Source organism: Glycine soja, chromosome 17, assembly GCF_004193775.1.
Source record: "Glycine soja cultivar W05 chromosome 17, ASM419377v2, whole genome shotgun sequence".
Classification (NCBI taxonomy): domain Eukaryota; kingdom Viridiplantae; phylum Streptophyta; class Magnoliopsida; order Fabales; family Fabaceae; genus Glycine; species Glycine soja.
The window spans coordinates 19,512,122-19,535,188 of record NC_041018.1 but is presented as its reverse complement, the minus strand read 5'-3'; the positions used below and the strand labels follow the sequence as shown (position 1 = coordinate 19,535,188).

Genomic DNA, 23,067 nt, shown 5'->3' with positions numbered 1-23,067 from the left:
TGGGAGCAATCAGCCGGATGACGGACCATTCCATCACAATTTCTCCCATTTGCATGTCATGTAATGTCTTTTGCGTCGTCTCCATTAGCAAAAAAATGCTTAAACCTTGGAATGATGGGAAGATACCACAACAACTTTGTTGGGGGTCCTTCTTTGAGTTTTCGTCAGTACTACAGTCATCATCATCCTTCACTTTGTACCTTGATAACCCACACCTAGGGCATTTGGGCATTTCTTGAAATTCATGTCTGTACAATATGCAACCATTCAGGCAAGCATGAATCTTCTGATACTCCATACCCATCGGATGCAATATCTTCTTGGCCTGATAGTAACTTATAGGCAATATGTTTTCCTCTGGAAGCATATCGTGTACTACTTGAAGAAGTGAATTAAAGCTTTTGTCACTCCACCCATATCTGGCCTTCACATTAACCAGACTTAACACCACCGACAACAGCGTCAAGGAATTCTTGCACCCCAGATACAAAGGCTTCTTTGAATCAGTTTGCAATGTATCATACATAGGAGCATGTTCTTGCTGAAAAGACTCTTGTCCAAGATCATGAATCATATCCTCTAAGCGATCTCCCATTTCTACATCAAATGGTTTAGATTGAGACCCCCTCTGCATGTCAGTTAATTCACCATGTCATATCCACGTGGTGTAATTCTTCTTAATCCCATCACACAATAAATGCTTCTGTATGTCATCCAGTATTTGTCATCTTCCGTTCAAACAATTGATGCAAGGACAAAAATATTTTTTGTCCTCATCCGGTCGACTTCTTTCGAAAGCAAATTGCAAAAACTGATCAACACCTTCCTCATATGCAGGGCTCATGCGACTTTCATTCATCCAACTTCGATCCGTCTAAATAATAACTCCGTGATACTCACAAAGTTATTCCATGCATCAAAATTTCACTTTTTCATTATAGGTGTGGCCCTATCCCATTCAAGAAGACATTTTTTATGGTAGCTTCATACCTCAAGGCTAAGTCTCTTTTGTTAAATTTGACAAAATTTTGGCAGTATTTCACATTGGTCTCCAAGTACATGACATGAAATCAGTGACATTATTTCCCCAATAATCAAGTATGCACTCAGAGAACTAGAAATGCTTATTGTACCAAAATTTCATCAAATTGAACAAAAAATTCTTCACCTTAACGCACGAATCTACCATAAAAATATGAGTCTCCCCAAATTGTTCAAACGAACAATTCAAGATTGAATACAACGATTAATGCAAACTATCCGCAAGAATCATTATATCCAATCTCAAACGGGAATCTAAGGTTCACAAAGGACTAACATTAACTATATGCACAACAATAGTCATTAATCACATAAAACAACGTTAAAAAGAACATGGTTTGCATTCGTACCTGTAATAATGGTCAGTAACAGTCTCTAACAATGAATATTGTGACTAACGATGCTTCAAACCAAATGATAAGTGTCTCGGAGCTTATGCTGCAGGAAACAAGGGTTCAATATATTATTGCTCAGTTGTCATTAATACTCTACCTACCATGTAACATAATTGTGGGAAAGCAGACTATGTCTTACAATAGCAGTGTAAACTTCTCAAACAAATTGTCACCATAAAAAGTAAGCAAGAATTAAAATCATAAGTAGCTTCATGGAGATCACGGTGCAAGTGCTTATCCAATTAACACTCAATAACACTTGTACAATGTTTCTTATTCCTAAATATCTCCTTAATTAGATTTATATTTATATGCCTCAACATATGATAATAGCCAACGGAAGTTTTCAAATTAGCAAGTCCCTTATGATTATAATATGTATGCATTAATAATATTTTACTATCATGATCATGTTTTTCAGATGCAAACTATTTCACAAATGGGCATTTAGACTCTGCCATAGACTGGATTCCTAGCTTGAAGAACATCACTCTAAGGGACCTTGCTGGAATCTATCGTACCACAGATCCAAATGATATACTTTTGGACTTTGTGGTGGAACAAATTAAAGGAACTTCAAAAGCTTCGGCTATTATTATGCCCACTGGAGTTGCTCCTTGTTCAAACTTCAAAGAGTACATTTGACTCTATTAAGTGTAATCCTTGGAAGGAAGATTTAGTTGAGGGTCATTAGGCCTGATTTAGTTGAGGGTTAGGCTTCAATTTTGCCACCAGAAATTGTAGAAGATGTTGGATCGAGTGGCCTCAGAATAATTAAGAAGGGGGGTTTAATTAATTATTCCTAAACCTTTACTAATTAAAAAATTACTTTTCTAAGGCTTTTACTATGTTGCTAAGTGAATAAAGAGTAGAAGAGAAACTTAACCAAAAGTAAAAGAGGAAATTAAATGCACCGCGGAAATTAAAAGAGTATGGAAGAAGGAGACAAACACACAAGAGTTTTTATACTGGTTTGGCAACAACCCGTGCCTACATCCAGTCCCCCTATGGCCCTTGAGATTTCTTTTCAACCTTGTAAAAATCCTTTTACAAGCCAAGATCCACAAGGGATGTACCCTCCCTTGTTCTCTTTGAACAACCTAGTGGATGTATCCTCCACTAGAACTAATCCACAAGAGATGTACCCTCTCTTGTTTTCAGTCAACAACCCAAGTAGATGTACCCTCTACTTGTACCACAAAGGATGTACCCTCCAATGTGTTAAGACAAAGTTCTCAGGCGGTTAAACCTTTGAAACTTTGTGAATGGGGATACAAAAGAATTCTCAGGCGGTTAGTACTTTGAAATCTTTTGCATATGGGAAAGGGAAGAATCAAAAGAGTTCTCAGACTGTGTCGTTTTGAATTCTTTGACAAGGGAGAAGGGAGACACAAAAGAATTCGGGCGGTTAGTCCTTTGTTCTTTTGGAAAAGGGAGAAGAGAGACACAAAAAGAATTCATGCGGTTAGTCCTTGGCGAATTCTTTTTGGCAAAGGGAGAAGAGAATGAAAAGGATGAATAGCACAAGTTTTCAAGGTTTGGAAAACCAGAAAACTTTGGAAAGCTTTTGGCAAAAGGAAGAAGAAGAAGAAGTTCAAAAAGATTCAAAAGTTGTAAAGGATTGTATTGTAAAGGTTGTTCAAGATCATTGAGATGCAAATCAAAGCCTTGCTTTTATAGACTCTTCATGTCTGGTCAAGAGAACCATTAGAAGAGTTATGACTTTTAGAAAAACTTAAAACCAATTTGAAAAAGTCAAAAACCATTTGAAGACTTACATCTTTTGATTTGTTCAGAAACTATCACTGGTAATCGATTACCAAATCAGTGTAATCAATTACACAAAGCTTTTTTGTGAAAGAATGTGACTCTTCACATTTGAATTTGAATTTCAACATTCAAGCAAACTGTTAATCGATTACCAAAACATTGTAATCGATTACAACTTTTTGAAATCAATTGGAACGTTGTCAATTCAGTTGAAAACTTTTTTCAAAACCATTTTTCTACTGGTAATCGATTACAACAATCTGGTAATCGATTACCAGAGAGTAAAAACTCTTTGGTAAACAAGTTTTGAGAAAAATCCATGTGCTACTCAGTTTTTGAAAAAACTTTTTCATACTTATCTTGATTAAGTCTTCTCTTGATTATTGAATCTTGAGTCTTGAATCTTGATCTTGATTCTTGGAACTTGAATCTTGAAACTTGATTCTTGAAATCAAATTTCGTCTTGGACCTTGAAGTGTTCTTGAATCAATCTTGAACATCTTGAACTCATTCTTTGAGATCATCATCTTGTTATCATGAAGTGTTCTTGACCTTTGAGCTTTTTGTCATCACCTTTTTTATCATCAAAACTTCTTTGAATCAATCTTGATTCATCATGAAGCTTGCTTCTATAGAAGAAACAAAAGACAGAGGTCTATTGGTGGGTTGGTGTCCTCAAGAGCAAGTTTTGAAGCTCCCAACAGTGGCAGGGTTTTTGACTCACTGTGGTTGGAATTCCACGCTTGAAAGCATAACCAACGGGGTGCCTCTGATTTGTTGCCATGTCTTAAGGATTACAGAGATGGGTGAACAAGATCCTTGAACAAAATATTGAGTTTCTAAAGGATGTTACTTGTTCTAATCATGCATTGAAGGGTGAACTTGTTGAAGCTAACAAGGCAAAGAAAAGACTACTAGATAGGATTCTTGATCTAGAAGCTGATTATGATAAAGTAATTGGTGATGTCATTGAGAAGGATATGGCTTCTGAATTTTCTTTCCAACAGGTTTATTTTCTCGAACATCAAAACACAGAGTTAAAGAAAGTAAACTATTTGTTGGAAAATTCATCTTGCAGACCAAAGAATGACCTGGACCTAAAGGATTCGGAGTTAACCAGAATGCAGAACTTATGGGAGGTTGAGTTATCTAGAAAGGATGATGTAATAAAAGGACTGTTGTATGATCTGAGCTTACTACAGGAATCTGCATCAAACAATAAATACCAAAAAGATGAAGTTCAAAAAATTGTGGCTACAATGGAGGCATTACAAGTGGAGCTAGCTGTTAAATCAAGTGAACTTGCTGATGTTGTCGCAAACTGTCAATTGCTTGAAGCTCAGTTGCAGGACAAATGAGACATAATTAGAGCTCTTGAGTTGGATCTCTCAAAAGAACATGAGGCTCTAACGTTACAAGTCAGTGAAAATCAAGAACTTAGAACTCATATTGAAGGTGCCTTGGCAGCGAGAAAACTGGCTGACAATGAGCTAACAAAAAGAATGAAGATAACAGAGAGATTAGAAGATGAAATCCTGGAAATGAACAGTCTTTTTAGCCAAATGAATGATTCATTTTAAAATTTGAGTTGTGATCTGGATGATGTCACTAATGAGAGGGATCACCTTCAGGGTCAAGTAATTTGCCTCAAAAATAGGCTACAAAAAGCTAAAGCACAAGCTGAAGCTAATAAAGCAATGGCTCAAGAAGCCCAGAAGGTAATGCTTTTATCTATTAAAAATGTAGCATTTTTTCCTTCCATGACATTATTATTGAATAATCCATGACTCAACATGAAGAACTTTGTTATGTAGTATCTTCAACATAAGACACAAGGAGTTGTATCTTCACCAGTTCTAACTTGTCAACATATATTTTTTTTATTTTATTTTAATGTCAAATAACATAGAAAGCCATATCAATTTGGGATTTGAACCTTGTACAGTTTTTTGGAGAGATTCATGTGTCAAGGGAAGCAAAATATATAGTACAATTTAGTTAAACTGTGAGAATCAAAATTCTATAGAGAGATTCATGTGCCAAGGGAAGCAAAATATATAGTACGATGTAGCAGCACCAGCAATCCCTGCTTCCGGTGTATGTTTGTGATAACACTATGCTACCCTTAAGGGAGTTGCTATCATAGCAATTACATCAAAACATTCAAACAATGCAGCAGCAACAGCAATCAATGCATTGCAGTTCACACACCTAAACTAATATGAAAGATTCAAAAATTGAAGAAATGGGATACCTAAAAATTGGCCAAAAAACCAGAAAAAGCAAGGCAGACAATATATGGACCAACTTTCTGCTCAGACCCTGCCTAATCAATTTTCACTAACCCAATCAGTCACATCATAGCTAAGCACCAACACACAAATCAAAAGTGTACTAGTTAATTTTAGGTCACCAACTAAAATCAATTCATTTTATCTTATAAATATTTACAAACAAATTATCTGAACTTTGTACATAGATTCGGTTTTGGAAACTGTGTATGTGCATGCAAGCATCAAATAAACTAATAGCATGTTTGCTTTCTTCTATACTGCCACAGACCAATTGAAATCAACAACAACAAAATCGATTAATGCAGGTCCAATCATTGTGCTACCAATTATGTGCGAGGGTGAGAGAATTGTTATCTTAATTTAGTGTTGGAAAAAAGTTTCTGTGATATAATCTAAAAGTTTTTGCCACTTTCAGTTCCTCAGCTGGATGAAAAATAAACATGGTGGAAAACTAGACAACAGACTCCCATTGGTGAAGAGCATAAATGTTAGTGGTCACAAGTATGGGCTTGTTTATGCTGGCATTGGTTGGGTTATTTGGAGGACCAAGGATGACTTACCAGAAGACCTTGTCTTCCATATTAATTACCTTGGAGCTGACCAACCCACCTTCACCCTTAATTTCTCTAAAGGTGATTTGATTCATTACAAAGTATGTACATTTCTTGATCCTTGATTACATACCTTATCCTATAAGCCTAACTACAAATTTCATTGGCACCTATAGGTTCTAGTAAGATCATTGCCCAATATTATACTTAGTTACAAGATAGCAATGCCTACTTCAAATTCAAGTTAGGTTGCTATAAACAGGAAGGAAAAAGAAATATGAACATCCACTTAATAAATGAAATGACACTATGCACAAACCAAATGACTTAACATGCCAAAACTTGTGTAGGTGAGTACCTTATGAAGAGGCCAGCTAGCTTGTGACAACTAATAAGCCAGAATTGAAGAAATTTCTGCATATATAATTCAAGAAATTTTGTGTAAGCAGTGTATGTTGTGTGAATAAAGCTTCAAATAAGGTAATGAGGTTCACAATCAAGCTTCATATGGTTAACTACTTTAAATAAGGTAATAAGGTTCACAAATAATGGCCACTCATAATTCAACCTAGTTTTGATCACCAATGTGGGTGGAGCTACTGATGTTAATTCATTGTCCATCGAAGGGTCCAAAACTGGCTGGCAACCCATGTCAAGGAATTGGGGGCAAAATTGGCAGAGAAAATCATACCTGTGATGGCAGAACTGTGACAACCTTCAATGTGGCACTAGCCAATTCACAATTTAAAGTGAGGGCACCTGTCAGTTATGTGAGGGCGACCATGATCAACATAATCGCAGAAATTACTACCTAATACTATAATTTAAAGTGATTTCATGTAGTAGTGGTTTACGCAACATGACTACCTATGGAGTGTACTATTATCAGCAGTTTTTATTCTCTCTAGCTAGTTTCATTTATGGTCAATGCTATATATCAATAGTAGGCATCAAGATATTTATATTCGTGCTTCCTATTATACTAAAGCAAGCTTGCAAAAGTTGGGTCCCAAATTCGAATATACATACCCCTGAAACCCCAAATAAATCCATCCCCAGAAAGCAAGCTATAAACATGCACAAAATCTACAGGCTCAGCAACACAACCCTATCTAGCTAGCGCTAGCCCCTCTCATTGGGGCATTGTTTGCTACATTCAAAATCTACTGCCTCAGCAACACAATACGTGAGACAGAGTCGCATAAAGTACCTGAAACAGAGTCACAGAAAGTACCTAAAACAGAGTCGCCGAAATTCACGAAAGGTTGCAGAGATAGAGAGATACAATTGTGATGAGGAACCTTAGACGAAAAAGATGAGAGCGCGAGCAAAATAGGGCTCGCATTCTAATATTTCTAAATATGTAAGCCCATATAAAACCGATGTTAATCAAATGATGTTAACGTTAACATCGATTTTCTAGAAAAAAACCGATGTTAACTTATCATACATTAACATCAGTTTTCTGAAGAAGAAAAAATCGATGTTAATGAACTGAAGTTAACATCAGTTTTTAAAAAAACCGATGTTAACTAAGTAATGTTAACATCGGTTTTTCAAGAACCGATGTTAACTTCAATTCATTAACATCGGTTTTTCAAAAAATCGATGTTAACATATACATGTTATTTACAATTATATCACCACATTTATGTTCACATCGGTTTTGACAACAACCGATGTTAATCTGACGATGTTAAATGTATATTTTCTAGTAATGAATATCAAATCATGAGGATCACATCACCATCACAAACTTGTGCTTTTCAATGTCACTAATTCTTTTATAATTATTCTTTTAAAAAATAAATTGTTAGAGTCGGTTTGATCAATGTGTGATTCCACCTTCTTCTCTAAACATATTCCTCTCATTTATGAAAATCAAAATGGATGAATAAGTACGTATTTTGTTCGCCTAGAAAAAAAGAACAAAACCTCTAAATCAATTTCACATTATGAATCACTTCAATATTTGAAGAACACTAGGAATGAAAATTGTGTGGATTTGCTGGCAGTGTCCTGGTGAGGTTTGTGAATGTATGAATACATGAATTTTGATGATGCCAAAGAAGAATCAAACAAGGCCGCTTCAAAGGATTTTACAAAGATAGTGAAAATCTCAAGTGAGTTGCTTGAGTACTGGACGTAGGCACAGAATTTTTCGAACCAGTATAAAACTATGTTTGCATTCTCTCTTCCCTTATCTTATTTATTTTGTTGCAATCAATTGAGTCTTGCATGTTTAAAGAACATTATTAAATTGATTGTTGCTTCTTCTGCATTCTGAGTCTATCTCTTTTAGAAGGGGGTTAAAAGTTTGTTAGTGGAAAATTAATTCACCCCTTCATAAGTTATTGAGGCCACAAGGTCCAACAACTGGTATCAGAGTAGGATTCTTGTATAAAGTTTAAAAACTTCAAGAATACATATGGCCTCATCCAACTTTCCATTTCCTGAGGAAAATTCATCAATAGGCTCTTATGTTCAATGTGAGGGTTATCTTTATTGGAAAACCCAAATGCAGATCTTTATAGAAGCCATAGATTTAAAGATATGGGAAATCATTGAATTCGATTCCTTTATTCCTACAATGGTAGAGAGAAATGCAACTATATAAAAAAAACTAGAGAATAATGGAATGATGATGAAAGAAGAAAGAAGAAGATTCCTCTTTAGCCCCAAAATGATGAGTACGATCAACTTGGGCACATGAGATTTAATTGTCCTATGTTTAAAAGAAGAATGGAAAAATCCGACAAGAGGAATTTCAAAGAGAAGAAAGAAAAGAAAGGATACATCACTTGGGAAGATAATGTCATAAATTCTTCAAGTGATTCAGAGAATAAAATCATAAATCTGAGTATCATGTTGAAAGACTATGAAAACGGAGAAGAACAAAGTTGATACATTGATAGCAATTTCTCCAAACACATGGCATGCATAAAAGTTTATTCATATTTCTCCCCAAGATAAATGGATATGTGATTTATGAAGACAACAAACAAGGGCCACATTTCTCCCCAAGAAAAGTGAATCCCAAGAAAACTGAATATGCAATTTATGGAGACAACAAACAAAGGTCACTTGATCAACAAGCCCAACAAGTAATATCAAATGATATCAAAAGGTCACTTGTCTTTGATTGATTACTTTTGATAATTTTTGTCTATGATTGTTAACTTTTGATTGAGTTTTGATGCTTGTTTTCTGCTTAAATTTTTTATTGTCATTGATGATTATGATTGATAGTTATGTTGATTGTCTTTGATAATTGTTTTTAATTATGTTTTGATGATTGCTTTTGATTGTGTGTTTGATTGTATTTGATGATTGTCTTTAATAATTTTTTTAATTGTGTTTTGTTGACTGCTTTTGATTGATGTGTTATTGTACTTGTTTTTGCTTGATCAATATTGAATGATTGGTTTAATGTCTTTTGGTATCACTTGATTCTCATACATTACAACAAGTGGTAACATTTTTTTTCTCCTCTCTATTCATGATTTGTTTTTGATGTTGACATAGGGGGAGAGAAAGATAAAAGATAAAATAGTAAGGAAAAATTATCTATTCTTTATGAGACAATTTTTTTTATGTAAAAAAACATATGAAATATTCAATTGTCTCATATAAGTAATCATTGCAAAACCAAGGGGGAGTAAACTATATGCAAATAGATATTTTTTTTGTTGTTGCTCCTAACCTATAGGTAGTTGTCATCATAAAAAGTGGGAGAATGTAAATCATAAAGATTTTGATGATGTCAAAAAGATCAAGCCTTGGATAATGGTTGTCATCATAAAAAAGGGGGAGAATGTAAATCATGCAGGTTTCGATGATGTAAAAAAGAATTTGCTTGATAAAGGGGGAGAATGTAAATCATGCATATCTTGATGATGTCGAAATGAAATCACTTGATTGTCATCATCAAAAAGGGGGAGAATATGAATGTATGAATACATGAATTTTGATGATGTCAAAGAAGAATCAAACAAGGTCGCTTCAAAGGATTTTATAAAGATAGTGAAAATCTCAAGTGAGTTGCTTGAGTACTGGACGTAGGCACGGAATTTGTCGAACCAGTATAAAACTGTGTTTGCATTCTCTCTTCCCTTATCTTATTTATTTTGTTGCAATCAATTGTGTCTTGCATGTTTAAAGAACATTATTAAATTGATTGTTGCTTCTTCTGCATTCTGAGCCTATCTCTTTTAGAAGGGGGTTAAAAGTTTGTTAGTGAAAAATTAATTCACCCCTTCATAAGTTATTGAGGCCACAAGGTCCAACAAGGTTGAGTAATGAAAACAGTTTCTCACAAAATTCAACTTCAACAATGATAATGTAAAGTTGTATTATACTATTATTTAATAATAGCCTATTATATATTGCAAACTTAATTGTTAAGTTGTATAATAAATATTTTAAAATTTTATATAAAACCATTTTTAATAAATTACCGGTATGTAAAAATCTTTATGCAGTAGTACATGGAAATTAATTTTTTCTATAATAAAGAGAGATATAAAATGTGGGACAAAATAAACGTTAACATACATAGAAATTTTAAAAAATGAATTATAAAAGATGTCATAAAAATAAAAAAATTACTTATATTATCCTTATAATTACATAAATTTATCTTCTAATTCCTATATTTTAAACCCATCATTTTTAATTTCTACACAAATACTTTTGAATCTTTTTAATCCTTGTATTGCCTGGAGGCTCTTCGCTATGCGAATGTATGGGGGAGGGATGTTGTACGAGACTATTTCCGGATTCGAACCCATGACCAACAAGTCACCAAGGCACAACTTTACCGCTGCACCAGGGCTCGCCCTCATAAAATAATAAGTACTAAAATATAAAATTTATATAATTATAGGAAGAAAAAGAATCTTAAAGTGCTTATATAAGAATTAATATGGATAATTTTTTAAGTATAAAAAGTAAAAGGTAAAGTTTAATTATAGAAATTAAATCATTATTTTTTTAAGAAAGTATTTTAAAAATAAAATTACTAGTCAGAGTTATTCAGGAACAAACAAACTAGTGAAACTATCAATCAAGCGATTTAATTCGTTGGTTAAGTAAGATAACTCATTGATTGAATAAAATATACTAGTATTGTAAACCTTGGAAAATGAGTCAATTATCATGTCTCAATTATTATGCAACTGCATTTTACATGTGTGGGTCAACTGTTGCACTGGTTCATAGGTAACCACAGGCTCAGCCTACAAAGCAAGGAATCTCCAGAAACCACACCAATCCAAAACTAATTAATTTCATCCAACCAATTAACACAACCATATTATATTCGCCGCGATATTACGGTATCAAAAGATTCCCATATCAACCAGAAACCTATTGCTTCTTTTTTTCAAAAAGAAAAAAAAAATTGGTCGCAAATTGTTAACAACCGTTGGGCTTTGTTTGAAGTCACATTATTACACATCTACCACTAATGGGATTACGCGACGATCCGAATGCAATCACTAAATCTTTCTGTACTGAATCAGAATATATATATATATATATATATATATATATTATATGAAATTATGTTTGTTTCAAGCAATAATAATTTTTCATCGAAAACTTTAGGTGGACAAAATTAATATTTTTTTTCAATATGATTTATTTTATATCGAAGAGTTAACTAAAATTTAAATCTTAGATTACTCAGTAAATAACAAAAGTCATTATTATTTATATCAATCATTATTATTAATATATAAACACATAATTTTTTAATCGGTTCTAATATATATATATATATATATATATATATATATATATATATATATAAACGAATCTCTATCCCCTTCTCGTTCCTTCTATGCAATGAAATAATAATGGGGTGGCACCTGAAGTGTGAAATTTGTTAAATTTTTCTTGGTTTTGTTCTTACTTGTGACTTGGTTAACTGAAGATGGAAGTGAGTTTGGATTTGAGTTTGGCCTTTGTCCCTAGAAGAACCGTTTGTGAGATTCTTGGCGATATTGCTAAGAGCAAAGATGGGTCTCGGAGAATGGCCACAATTGAGGACTTAGTGAAAAGGTTGGAAGATGAGAAGAAGAAGATTGAAGCATTCAAACGTGAGCTTCCTCTTTGCATGATCCTTGTAAACGATGGTTGGTTAACTACTATTTTTTTTTCATTTTTTTTTATTTTAGAGTTTTGAAATTCAACATTTTGATGACCAAAGGAATCTAGTTCGGTTGGTTAAAACAACATGTGAGTGTTATAAATCTCTTTATATCATGTTTAAATCGATAAACAAATATTTTAACATTTTGATGTAATCATTGAGGATATTATGGTTCTGTTGATGATTAATATGTTTTTGGCCGGGAATCTGCATGCAGCTATTAGTAAATTGAAAGAAGAGATAAAGGGGGGTGTGAGAATGAAAGATGAAGCCGTGGTTGAAGAGTTGATGAAACTTATGAAAACCAATTCTGAAGCAAATGGGTCTTTGATGATTGTGGGGAACGAAAGCAGTGACACGAAGAATTGGATGAACTCTGTTCAGCTATGGAACGTTGAAACCAAACAGGTAAATTTAAAGAATAGATTTTTTTTTTGGTAGAAATTAGTATATATATAGTCTTTAATCACTAGGTGTATATGGTCTCGGTCAATCATCACAATCATCACGTGACATAATCGAGATTTTCTATTTATTAAAAAAAATTAATAATACTTAATTATATATCATGTGAAGTTGAAATTATAGTTGGTCATGAAACATGTATTAATTGTTTGGGTTGAAGAAATTTTTTTTAGCATTTTCTATAGAATTAAGACCTAAGGTTTTTTTTTTCTTATAATGATAGAGGAATGAAGAGGGTGATCTATTTGTGCCCAGCAATCCAATTGAACAAAAAAACGACACCAACAAGAGTGTCTCAAAGACAGTGATGAAGGACAACAAGAAAATGTCACAGGTTCCTAGTCTTGGGTTGATGAGTCCTGCAGTGTTGGAATTGAATCATAGAAAAACAGAAAGTGGTTATGGACATGGTTCGTCCATGATTATTACAAGCTCGGTTGAAATTAAGGGTCATCATCAATCACAACAACCTCAGCAGAATCCGAGGAAACAAAGGCGATGCTGGTCACCAGATCTTCATCGGCGATTTGTTGATGCGCTTCAACAATTAGGGGGCCCACAAGGTAGATTAGAGTTAGCATTTATAAACATAATTAAGAGGGATAAGTGAATGATTCCCTTCTTTTGCAAATTAGTGTGGCTCCCAAATTCTTGACATTATCTGCATAATCAACGGTGGATGAATTTTTCTTTTTTCTTTATACTTTTTTCTTTGTTTTGATTTCAGATTCTTCCATCTAGAATTGGAAAAAGTGGGGTCTTATTTCTAATTGGTTTGTTTGCTGCAGTGGCCACTCCAAAGCAGATTAGAGAACTGATGCAGGTGGTAGGCCTCACAAATGATGAAGTGAAAAGCCATTTGCAAGTGAGTGTTTATTTATGTTTGGATAAACTTCACCTAAAATTTTATTGGAAAAGAAAATAAGAAAAAGGTAAAATGAATTTAGTTTTTTTATTTCCAGTTAAAATCAACTTATATATATTACTAAGTCAGTACAACTCAGATTCATCATCTTCAATAAAGTCTTAAATTTAAATTTTATAAATTAAAAAAAGTTATAAAAAATTAGTTAGTCAGATTTTTCCATAATATTTTTATGATACACAAAGAAGATTTATTAAATAAGAACTAGGTCCAACATAAGGTGCGTCAAAACCAAGCAAAAACAGAATTACAAAAGATGCATTAGTGCTGGAAAAAAAAAAAAACAAAATATGTATTAGTTAAAAGCAATTGGTTATTAAAAAAAATCACAAAAAAAGAGTTAAAAGCAATTGGAGATTTCACCTAGCTTAATAGTATAAGGTTATCACCCAAACCATTTTATCAAAACAGAAAAGAGACCCACATACCATCTAATTTGTTACACACAATCTCTCTTCCTAGCACAATATCAGTTCTGCCATGTTATCACAGAGAAAGATCCTGGCTTCTGATGCTTAGCCCCCTCCAACCACCCACTATTTTTAGCCTCTAGCATATTGTCCAAACAGCGAAGCCTTATATATATATATATATATATATATATATATATATATATATATATATATATATATATATATATATATATATATATATATATATATATATATATATATATATATATATGAACTGACCATCTCTCAACCACTTCGTTTAATTGGAGAGATCAACGATTTCAACACCCCTTATATGCGCTAAATTTCTGCATATTGCATAGATCCCCTTCTCATAGTATCACTATTGCCATTTGTTGTAAAAAAATATTTTAACAAGAGATTAATTATTAATCAATATAATAAATATTTTGTACCAATAATATAATTAAAAAAATATTCAACTTATATACTTTAATATTTATAGGACTCTAGAGTGTAACTTCTTGGAGAGGGTCCTAATTATCAACCCTTTTATTTGTTAACATTTTTTTCATCCATTATTAATTTTCTCAATTACTCATGCAAACTTGTGGTTTGTTCAGAAGTACAGGCTTCATTTTAAAAGACCTCAAGGTTCTTCAATTGGCCATGCTAACAGTGGCTTATGCAAGATGGCACAAGATAAATGTGGAGACGATAAATCTGGCTCTCCACAAGGTCCACTCTTCCTAGGAGGGTCTGGAAAAGGTCTTTCAAGCTCTGGACGCAATAGCATGGACACAGAAGGAGATGAGGAATCAGATTGCCGCAATTGGAAAGGTGGGATTCATCACCAATTGCAACCAGAAAGTGACGTTTTGTGAGCTTTTACAGTTTTCAGATACATGAGAATTAAACATATATAATGAATATTCAAAATTTGGAGAAATTATTTGGTAATTTAAAATTATTACTTTTTCATTATTTTGACTAATAATTATATGATACGTGAATAATTAAAGATATTTTTAGTAATTACTTGATAAGGATTAATTGTATTATTCCTTAATTTAAAAGAATTTTAATCAATTTAAAATAAAATTATTTATATGTTATATAATTATCAGTTGAAATATGATTAATGATTTCTCCAAAATTTGATAGCACAAAAATAATAGATCTAACACATAGAAGGGATCCAATCCAATTGATGTTAGAATTGTACGAGAGACTTCTAGAGAAAGCGGCGGAGAATTTTTACAGCGTTTCAAAATTGTCTGCCCCATGCTTTTAAGAGGTTTTTGTTGGTAGGTGTAATTTTAATTCAATAAAGAATTAAGATAATCATTCCCTCACATTTTGTCTACTTAGTATCCATTAAGGGATAGTTTAATTATGTAGAAAAAAATGAAAGAGAATTGAGAAACAAATATTTAAATTAAGGTATAGAGAAAGAAGTATGGAATCCAAACTATTTTTTAAAAAATTCACTGTTAAACAGTAAATCCTTCTCTTGAACCAACTAAACACTAAAAGATATGGTTAATTACAAATATAAATATAGTTAATTTTATTTTATCAGTAGTTAAAAATAAATTAACACAAATATAATTAATATATAGGTAAGAGAGTTACATAGCTAGGAGAGTTATGATGCTATCATAATATTTGAACTTAAATGTATTTTTTGTTCTCGTAAATAGATTTTTTTTTGTTTTTATCCTCGTAAATTATGTTCATTTTACATTTTTTTTCTTGTCGCCACTATCCGTTACAAAAATGATGGCATAACCATGTTATGTTAGTATTGAGTGTATCATGTTATCATTAATTTACAAGAATTAAAACAAAATTTCATATTTGCAAAAAAAAATATTTGGTCTCGAATTATATATTAAAATAAAACCTCAAATGAAATATTAAAATTTGTGTATTTAAGAAGGTGACACACTTATCATCAACATGCTTTTCTAAATTCCTACCATAAAAAATAACTTATTGTCATCATCATTATTGCAATCACCACCATTATTGCAGCCACCACCATTGTCACTTTTGTTATTGCCATCTCCATAGTCATCATCACTATCACTATCGTTGCGACATAAACCACTATTGCTACTGTTACTACTAGCAACACCATTGTTTTAGCTACTGACATCACAACTACCATTGTCATCATCGTTGTCTTCACTACCACTGTTGTCACCACAACGATTGCTTGAAGGTGGTGAAGGGTGTGAGAGGCAATGAAGTGTACAACTTGAAGGAATATAGAACAGACAACAAGGATAAGGAAAAAAGTTTGAAGGCATAGAGAGTGAAGATCGGGAGATGTGGATAAATTAATATTTAAGTGTTTATTTTATTTTAAAATGTAATTTAAAACTTAAATATTTTTTTATCCCTGCAAATATGTCATTTTTGTTTTAGTTTCTATAAATTATATTTATTTTGAATTTCATTCTTATAAATGATTGATGATGTGATACCCCATGTTGGCGTGGAATGGTGATGTCATCAAGTGAAGACATGGCATGATCACATCATCAATTTGTTTGTCATGTCATCATTTTTTTAAACAAAGACTAACGTCAGGAATGAAAAACAAAACAATCATGATTTGTAAAGACTTAGATAAAAAAAACATGCAATGATGAAAAACAAAAAAGAGCTAAACAGTAGGGACGAAAAAATATATTTTAGACTAATATTTAATTATGATTAGCTTTGTTTACAAGTGGTCAATAATATTATGAGATTATTGATTATCACATGTGGTTAACGGATGAAAATACGATTAATTTTGCATCACAAGTGATTAATAATATTATGAGGTTATTGATTGTCACAAATGAATTACTATATATGTAAAATATGTTTAACTTTATTTCACAAGTGGTTAAAAGTAAAAGAATGTGGTTGTATTAATCATGACATGTCATTAATAGTGTCACAAGGTTATTAAAATGTCTAATAATAATTAACTTTATCTAACAAGTTATTAATAATATTATGAAGTCATTGAAATCCTTAATAAGAGTTAATCACATCTGAAATAAAATTAATCATAATTACATACGAGATTAACCACATTTGTTGAATGGACGGTGGGTGTCTGTTGTCGGATGTATGAATATCACATATATTAAATAATATAATTAAACTAGCTTATAAGCTACTAAAATACCTTAAATGCACTCTAAATGTCTAACTTAACTCCCTTTCAAACTTCCAATCACACATGTATACATGCATTTACATATTTATAGAAGCATTGATGAGTAATAACTTAAGTTTATAGTATAGAAGCTATAACAATCTAATTGTTAGTAGTAAAACAACGACCAGCTAGCCCACGTGCCGACACCTCTGTTATTTTTCAATTTAATATTAGTACCGCTTCCGAAAACCCGCATTGTGCTTCCTTTGCTTCTTCGTTCCATCATTTCCCAGCTTAATTGATATTTCAATTTGAATTTTGAAAGACCAACCTATGTTTGACTAGGTTCCATACCTGTGAGGTCACGTCGCCGAGCTATGTTGATTGTGCACGCTATATCAAAAATGCTAGAAAACCCAAGCTATGTCTAACTAGTTTTCATTTGTTATGTTTCCATTTCAACCATGTGAGTAGCTTCTGATTGATTTTCTTCCACCTTATTTCTTCATTCCATTTGCATGTTCCACAACCTAACCGCGATCCTATAGTTTCATTCTCCGTTGTATAGAGGTTGTTCACATGTGTCATTGAAGAAGCTCACGTTACTTGGTAAGGGTTTTTGTATGTATTATCTCATGCTCTATTTTATTGATTGATTAATGGCATTTTATGTATTGTTAACAACCTTATTTTTTTAGTTTATGTCTATTATCTATGTTACCGCGCTTCTATTTGCAGTAACCTCTACACTCTGACAAGGCTTATCTTCATCTCTCTGTTTTGGTTCACACTTCACTCTCTTACTCTGTTAAAAAGTTCATTTTTTTTTACTTTCTATCTTGAGTTTATCGGTTATTTGTTTAGTTCATGTTTACTATTCTACCATGGTTTCTCTTTATGGATATGCTTTGTGTACTTCAGTTCCTAATTTCATTGTTTATCCTTTTTTGGTACATTAAAAAGTTCCTTTGTTTTTACTTTGTATGTTGAGTTTATAGATTATTTATTTACTCATGTTTTAATGTTTATCTATGTAATAGTTCATCATGACACGTAAGCTCGACTCCATTATGGATATTACATATGAAAATGAGACTAGGAGAATTTGTGTACATGTGATTAATTAATATGTGGAATATTCGAAGGGCTCCAAGGTTTAACATCGAAATGATCTTGATGGATGAGAATGTATAATATAGATTATTTAGGTTTTATTGTCAAATAATTGCCAACTTATATCACATTTTTTTATATTTGCATAGGCTCATAAGATTGTTGCAAAAATTAAAAATGTTGATCCTTAAAAGTGGAACGATGTTGTTAAAAATTTTGAATTTGAAAACAATAATGAACAGTTTAGGCCAACAAAGCATGCCTTTAAATTGAACTTTGTCAATGCCACAAAAATAAAAGAGCAGGATTTTCCAATGATACCAGAAATGGTGTATGATTTTACACTATTTGATGATGTTCTTGCTGGTAGTGTCAATCCTAACTACTTAATAGGTATGTTTATTACTTATTTCTTATTAAGTCCATCCATTGTATTCAAAAGTAAATAAAAATTGATATTGGGCAGATGTTATCCGGGAGTTAGTTGATGTATTCCAATGGAGCTTAGATGGAAAACCCAAAAAGGTGGTGTTCACCATGAAGGATAAGTGGTGAGATATTTTTTATCATTCTTATTTTAGTCTTTAATAGAAATATTTATAATTATCTATATAATTGACTATAGTTATGTTTTGTTTTTTAATAGTGGCACCATTGTCAGTTGTACTCTATGGGAGGATTTTGCATTCCTGCTGAAAGATTATTTGGACAAACATGAAAATGAATCAGTTATACTTCTGCTTCATTTGGCAAAAATTAAGGAAGCATAAGGTTATTATTTCCTGAATAACAACCTTAATTCCATTTTCGGTTTATGTACATAAATTATAGATTATATCGTGCTTGCCTTAATAATCATAATACATATGTAGGGGCTTATGCAATGTCCATTCAAAACTCAATGTATTTTTCTAGAGTGTTTATCAATGAAGATCAGAAGGACATTGAAGATTATAAAAAAGGGTACTGATTATGAATCAGACTTCTTTCTTCAATAAAATGCATGAGTTTAGTACAAATACATTTTTTATTATAGTTTAAAATGAAGTTATCTCTATTGCAGATTAGATTTGAGTCAGCTAAGCCTTGTGACTTGCAATCAAAGGTTGAGTCAAATCTATTATTCTTCCCAAATTACTTCAGAGGATAAATTTCTTTACAATACTCAAGTGAAATCATTGAGTGAACTTTGTGAGTTGAAAAAGGTACATGTTGTATTTGCTCTATATTTTATTATTTATTTGCCAGGATTGATTTTTAGTACTCATTACATTTCACTATTAAGAATGGTGTATAAAAACGGGGATGTTAAAAGTTTTAAATATTTGTCTGCTAGGAATGTGTTTGTGTAACTGTTGCCACAATAAGCAAGTTCTTAGTTTCCAATTGTTGGATATATGAGGGTTGTCCAAAATGTAACAAGTAAGTGGATTGTGAGAAATTTCCATACACCTGTCAAGGTTGTGGAAATGAAAGTGCAACAATTGTGCCTAAGTTCTTTTTTTAAACCTTATGTTTCTTATGTTACATAGGTTATGTATATGTCTCCAATTAATGTGTGATTAAATCATTTATAACTTAAGTCATCTTATATTATATAAGTTTTGGTTAGAAGTGATAGTTTCCCAACCCAATGAAACTGCTAACTTTACTTTATGGGATCATGAGTGTAATGCACTCATTAAAGAAAGTGCAAGTGAGATTAAACAACACATGATTGATCGGGTCTAATTGGAAAATCATATGGTGCTTATTTTAATAATCATTGCTTTAAATAATCATCATAGTCAGCTTGTGGTTTTTATTTATTTAAATTTGATGATTGAGATTACAAGAAGGTGAATTTGATCCAAAGGACATTCCGGAGGCTATTGATAGGATATTAGGGAAAAAAATTAGCTTTTAGATTTAAGGCTATGCTAAACAATACCCAGTATTTTGTGTCACAAACATCAGAGGATGAAGATCTAATTATGTTATTATTGAAGAGACTTCTTACAAATGAGGTCAATATAATTAAAAATATTGATGGTTTGTAATGTGACCACGTTGAAAATAATTGAATTTTTTTTTGTTTTTTAATTATAGCTTCCTGGAATTGAGCTTGAAATGTCATATTCATCTGTGAAGAAGAGTGATTATATAGTTTATACTATAAGTTTTGGTGTAATCTATGTTTATCAATGTTGAACTTACACAAGGTAACATATGTTGTATTTATATATTGCCACAACAACAATCCTTATCAGCCAATGGAGAATTCAATCCTAAATCATCTAAGTTAAGGACTCCTACGAAGAGAGAATTACTAGTCTCTGAATCTCAGCCGAAACCAGTACCATTTGAAGACCTGTCATCAATTCAATTATCATGTTCCAAATTATCCAATCATATCAAGTCTGAGTAAAATAACTGCTTGTGATAATGTACCTCTCTTGAAATTAGGCCTTAAGCAATTGTTCCACTTAAGGCTCCATCTCTTATCACACCTATGCAAACCTGCCAATAATTAGACTCAGCCAACTGAGCTGAGCACCAAAAACATTGAGAAAGAGTGATAGTAAGTAACAATGGGTGTTTAATTAGTTCATAGAGCTTCTAACTTTTGAAACCAAAAAAATTGATAATATGCACATAACACAAGTTGAAGGACCCAAAGGAAGAGATTGTGGAAAGCATAACATAAAATGAAAGGAATCCATTGCACTTACCAACAACTACTTACTGCTGCTGGAAACCTTTCTTCCTAAAATAAAAAAAAAATCAAGAAACTTTGACATTAGAATCACAAAAGTGAAAATGAAAAGAAAAAAAAAAGATGGATGAGAATCACCACATTTCCACATCTTGTTGTTGTTGGACAAAACCTTTTTGATTTCTCATATGAAAAACATCAAGAAATCCATTAAACAAAATAAGGGAAATTAAAAACAAATATGAAATACCTGTAATAATAAGAAAGGTGAAAATGACAAAAAGGATGAGAAAACAGACTTACCAATGATACCAATGCAGTGGTGAAGGAACTCACTGTTCAGCGGCAGTGGCAATGAAGGAGGTTACTCAGTGGAGACAGTGGTGAAGGAAGTCGCTGTTGAACGGCAGCGACAGTGTTTGGTCCACCAACTTACTCATTGGTGAAGGTGATTTTGGGGAAGGAGGACAAATTGGGGTCATGGTACAACCACAAGAGAATGATAGTTGTTGGTTTTCATTTTTTTTACGAAAATTGTGTCCATGCTCAATAAAAATACAGAAGAAAATAGAGGAAGAGGATCAAGGAGTGGAAAGGGAAAGGTGAAGAAGAATATTGGGAAGAAGATGCGAGAAAGGAAACCCATGCAGAAGTTGGGTAGCTCGGCGACGTGATCTAATAGGTCTGGATGTGCAGAGCTAGGTACCATAATGAGTGGTTTTTCAAATTGAAATTTAAATTCTACCTCATATCTCTGGATGTGCACGAGGAAGAGGAAGGATTATGGAAGAATTTGAAATTCAAATTCAAATTTGAAATGTGGAAATCTAAGAGCAAGAGGAAGAGTTTTAGAAGAAAGAAGACCAAAAAGGTGAAGTGTTAAACCAAAAATCATTGTGAATCTAAAAGTTGATTATTTTATTGTCAAAAATTTGCAGAACCAACACATGCACAAATTGGTCGTTCTTTTACTACTAAAGATTAGATGTAATATCATTAAAATAGAAACAATCAAAACTCATACAATAGTTAATATCCTTTTTGTGTATTGCAAACACAGATGAACAAAGACATATCATTAATTTAATCATCAATGTTATCAATAGATAGACTGGTGGAATGTTTTTCCTGTATGGATATGGAGGTATTGGGAAGACCTTTATGTGGAAGACATTAGCCTCTGCATTACATTCAAAAGGTGATATTGTTTTAACTATTGCCTCAAGTGGTATAGCCTCATTGTTATTACCCAATGGGAGAAATGCACATTTGAAATTTGCTATTCCTATGCCTACATTAGACAACTCCACATGTAATATCCACCAAGGTACATAACAGATTGAACTGTTAAAGGCAACCAAGTTGATTATATGGGATAAGGCTCCTATGGCTCATAAGTATTGTTTTGAAGCATTAGATAAAACACTGAATGACATCATGGGTATGCTAATTTCGACAGTGTTCCATTTGATGGAAAAGTTGTTGTATTTGGAGGCTATTTTAGGAAAATTATTCCCGTCATACCTAGAGGAAGTAGATCAAACATAGTGCATGCCACTATAAATGCTTTGTATCTATGGGACTATTGCACAGTTTTAAAGCTGACGAAAAAATTGTGTTTGCACCCCAACTCAACAATGAGAAATGCACAAGAAATAAAAACATTTTCTCAGTGGTTGATAGATGTTGGTGATGGGAAACTAGGCAAAGGTGATGATGAGTTATCTGAGATAGAAATTCCATCTGAATTTCTAATTACAAATTCACTGATCCTATTGAAGCGATTGTCAACCATACATACCCAGATATCCAACAGATGTATAAGGATGAGGACTTTCTCAAGTCTAGAGCTATACTAGCTTCAACAAATGAGATCATAGACCAAATTAATGAGTATGTATTAAACATCATCCTAGGTGAAGAGAGAGAATATTTCATCTGTGATTCAATTGACATGACAGATGTTGTAGTAAGTGAATGTTATGAAGTTGTTACACCAGAGTTTCTACATTCATTAAAGACACGAGGAATACCAAACCATAAAATTAGGCTGAAAATAGACACATCTATTATGTTGATTCAGAATTT

At 32.5% G+C, this 23,067-nt stretch overlaps 1 protein-coding gene across 2 annotated transcripts; it reads left to right on the top strand.

Moving 5' to 3' along the window:
• Window positions 1-11,884: 11,884 nt before the first annotated feature.
• On the top strand, window positions 11,885-14,989 carry LOC114392840 (transcription factor HHO5-like). 2 transcript variants are annotated; one of them, XM_028354074.1, is made up of 5 exons: window positions 11,885-12,152; window positions 12,423-12,613; window positions 12,894-13,233; window positions 13,459-13,535; window positions 14,632-14,989. In XM_028354074.1, the coding sequence occupies exons 1-5, from the start codon at window positions 11,987-11,989 to the stop codon at window positions 14,890-14,892; spliced, it is 1,035 nt and encodes a 344-aa protein (XP_028209875.1). In that variant the 5' UTR covers window positions 11,885-11,986; the 3' UTR covers window positions 14,893-14,989. The 2 variants fall into 2 exon arrangements, with proteins under 2 accessions (XP_028209875.1, XP_028209874.1); XM_028354073.1 differs by having other exon boundaries at window positions 11,885-12,188.
• The last annotated feature ends 8,078 nt before the right edge of the window (window positions 14,990-23,067 follow it).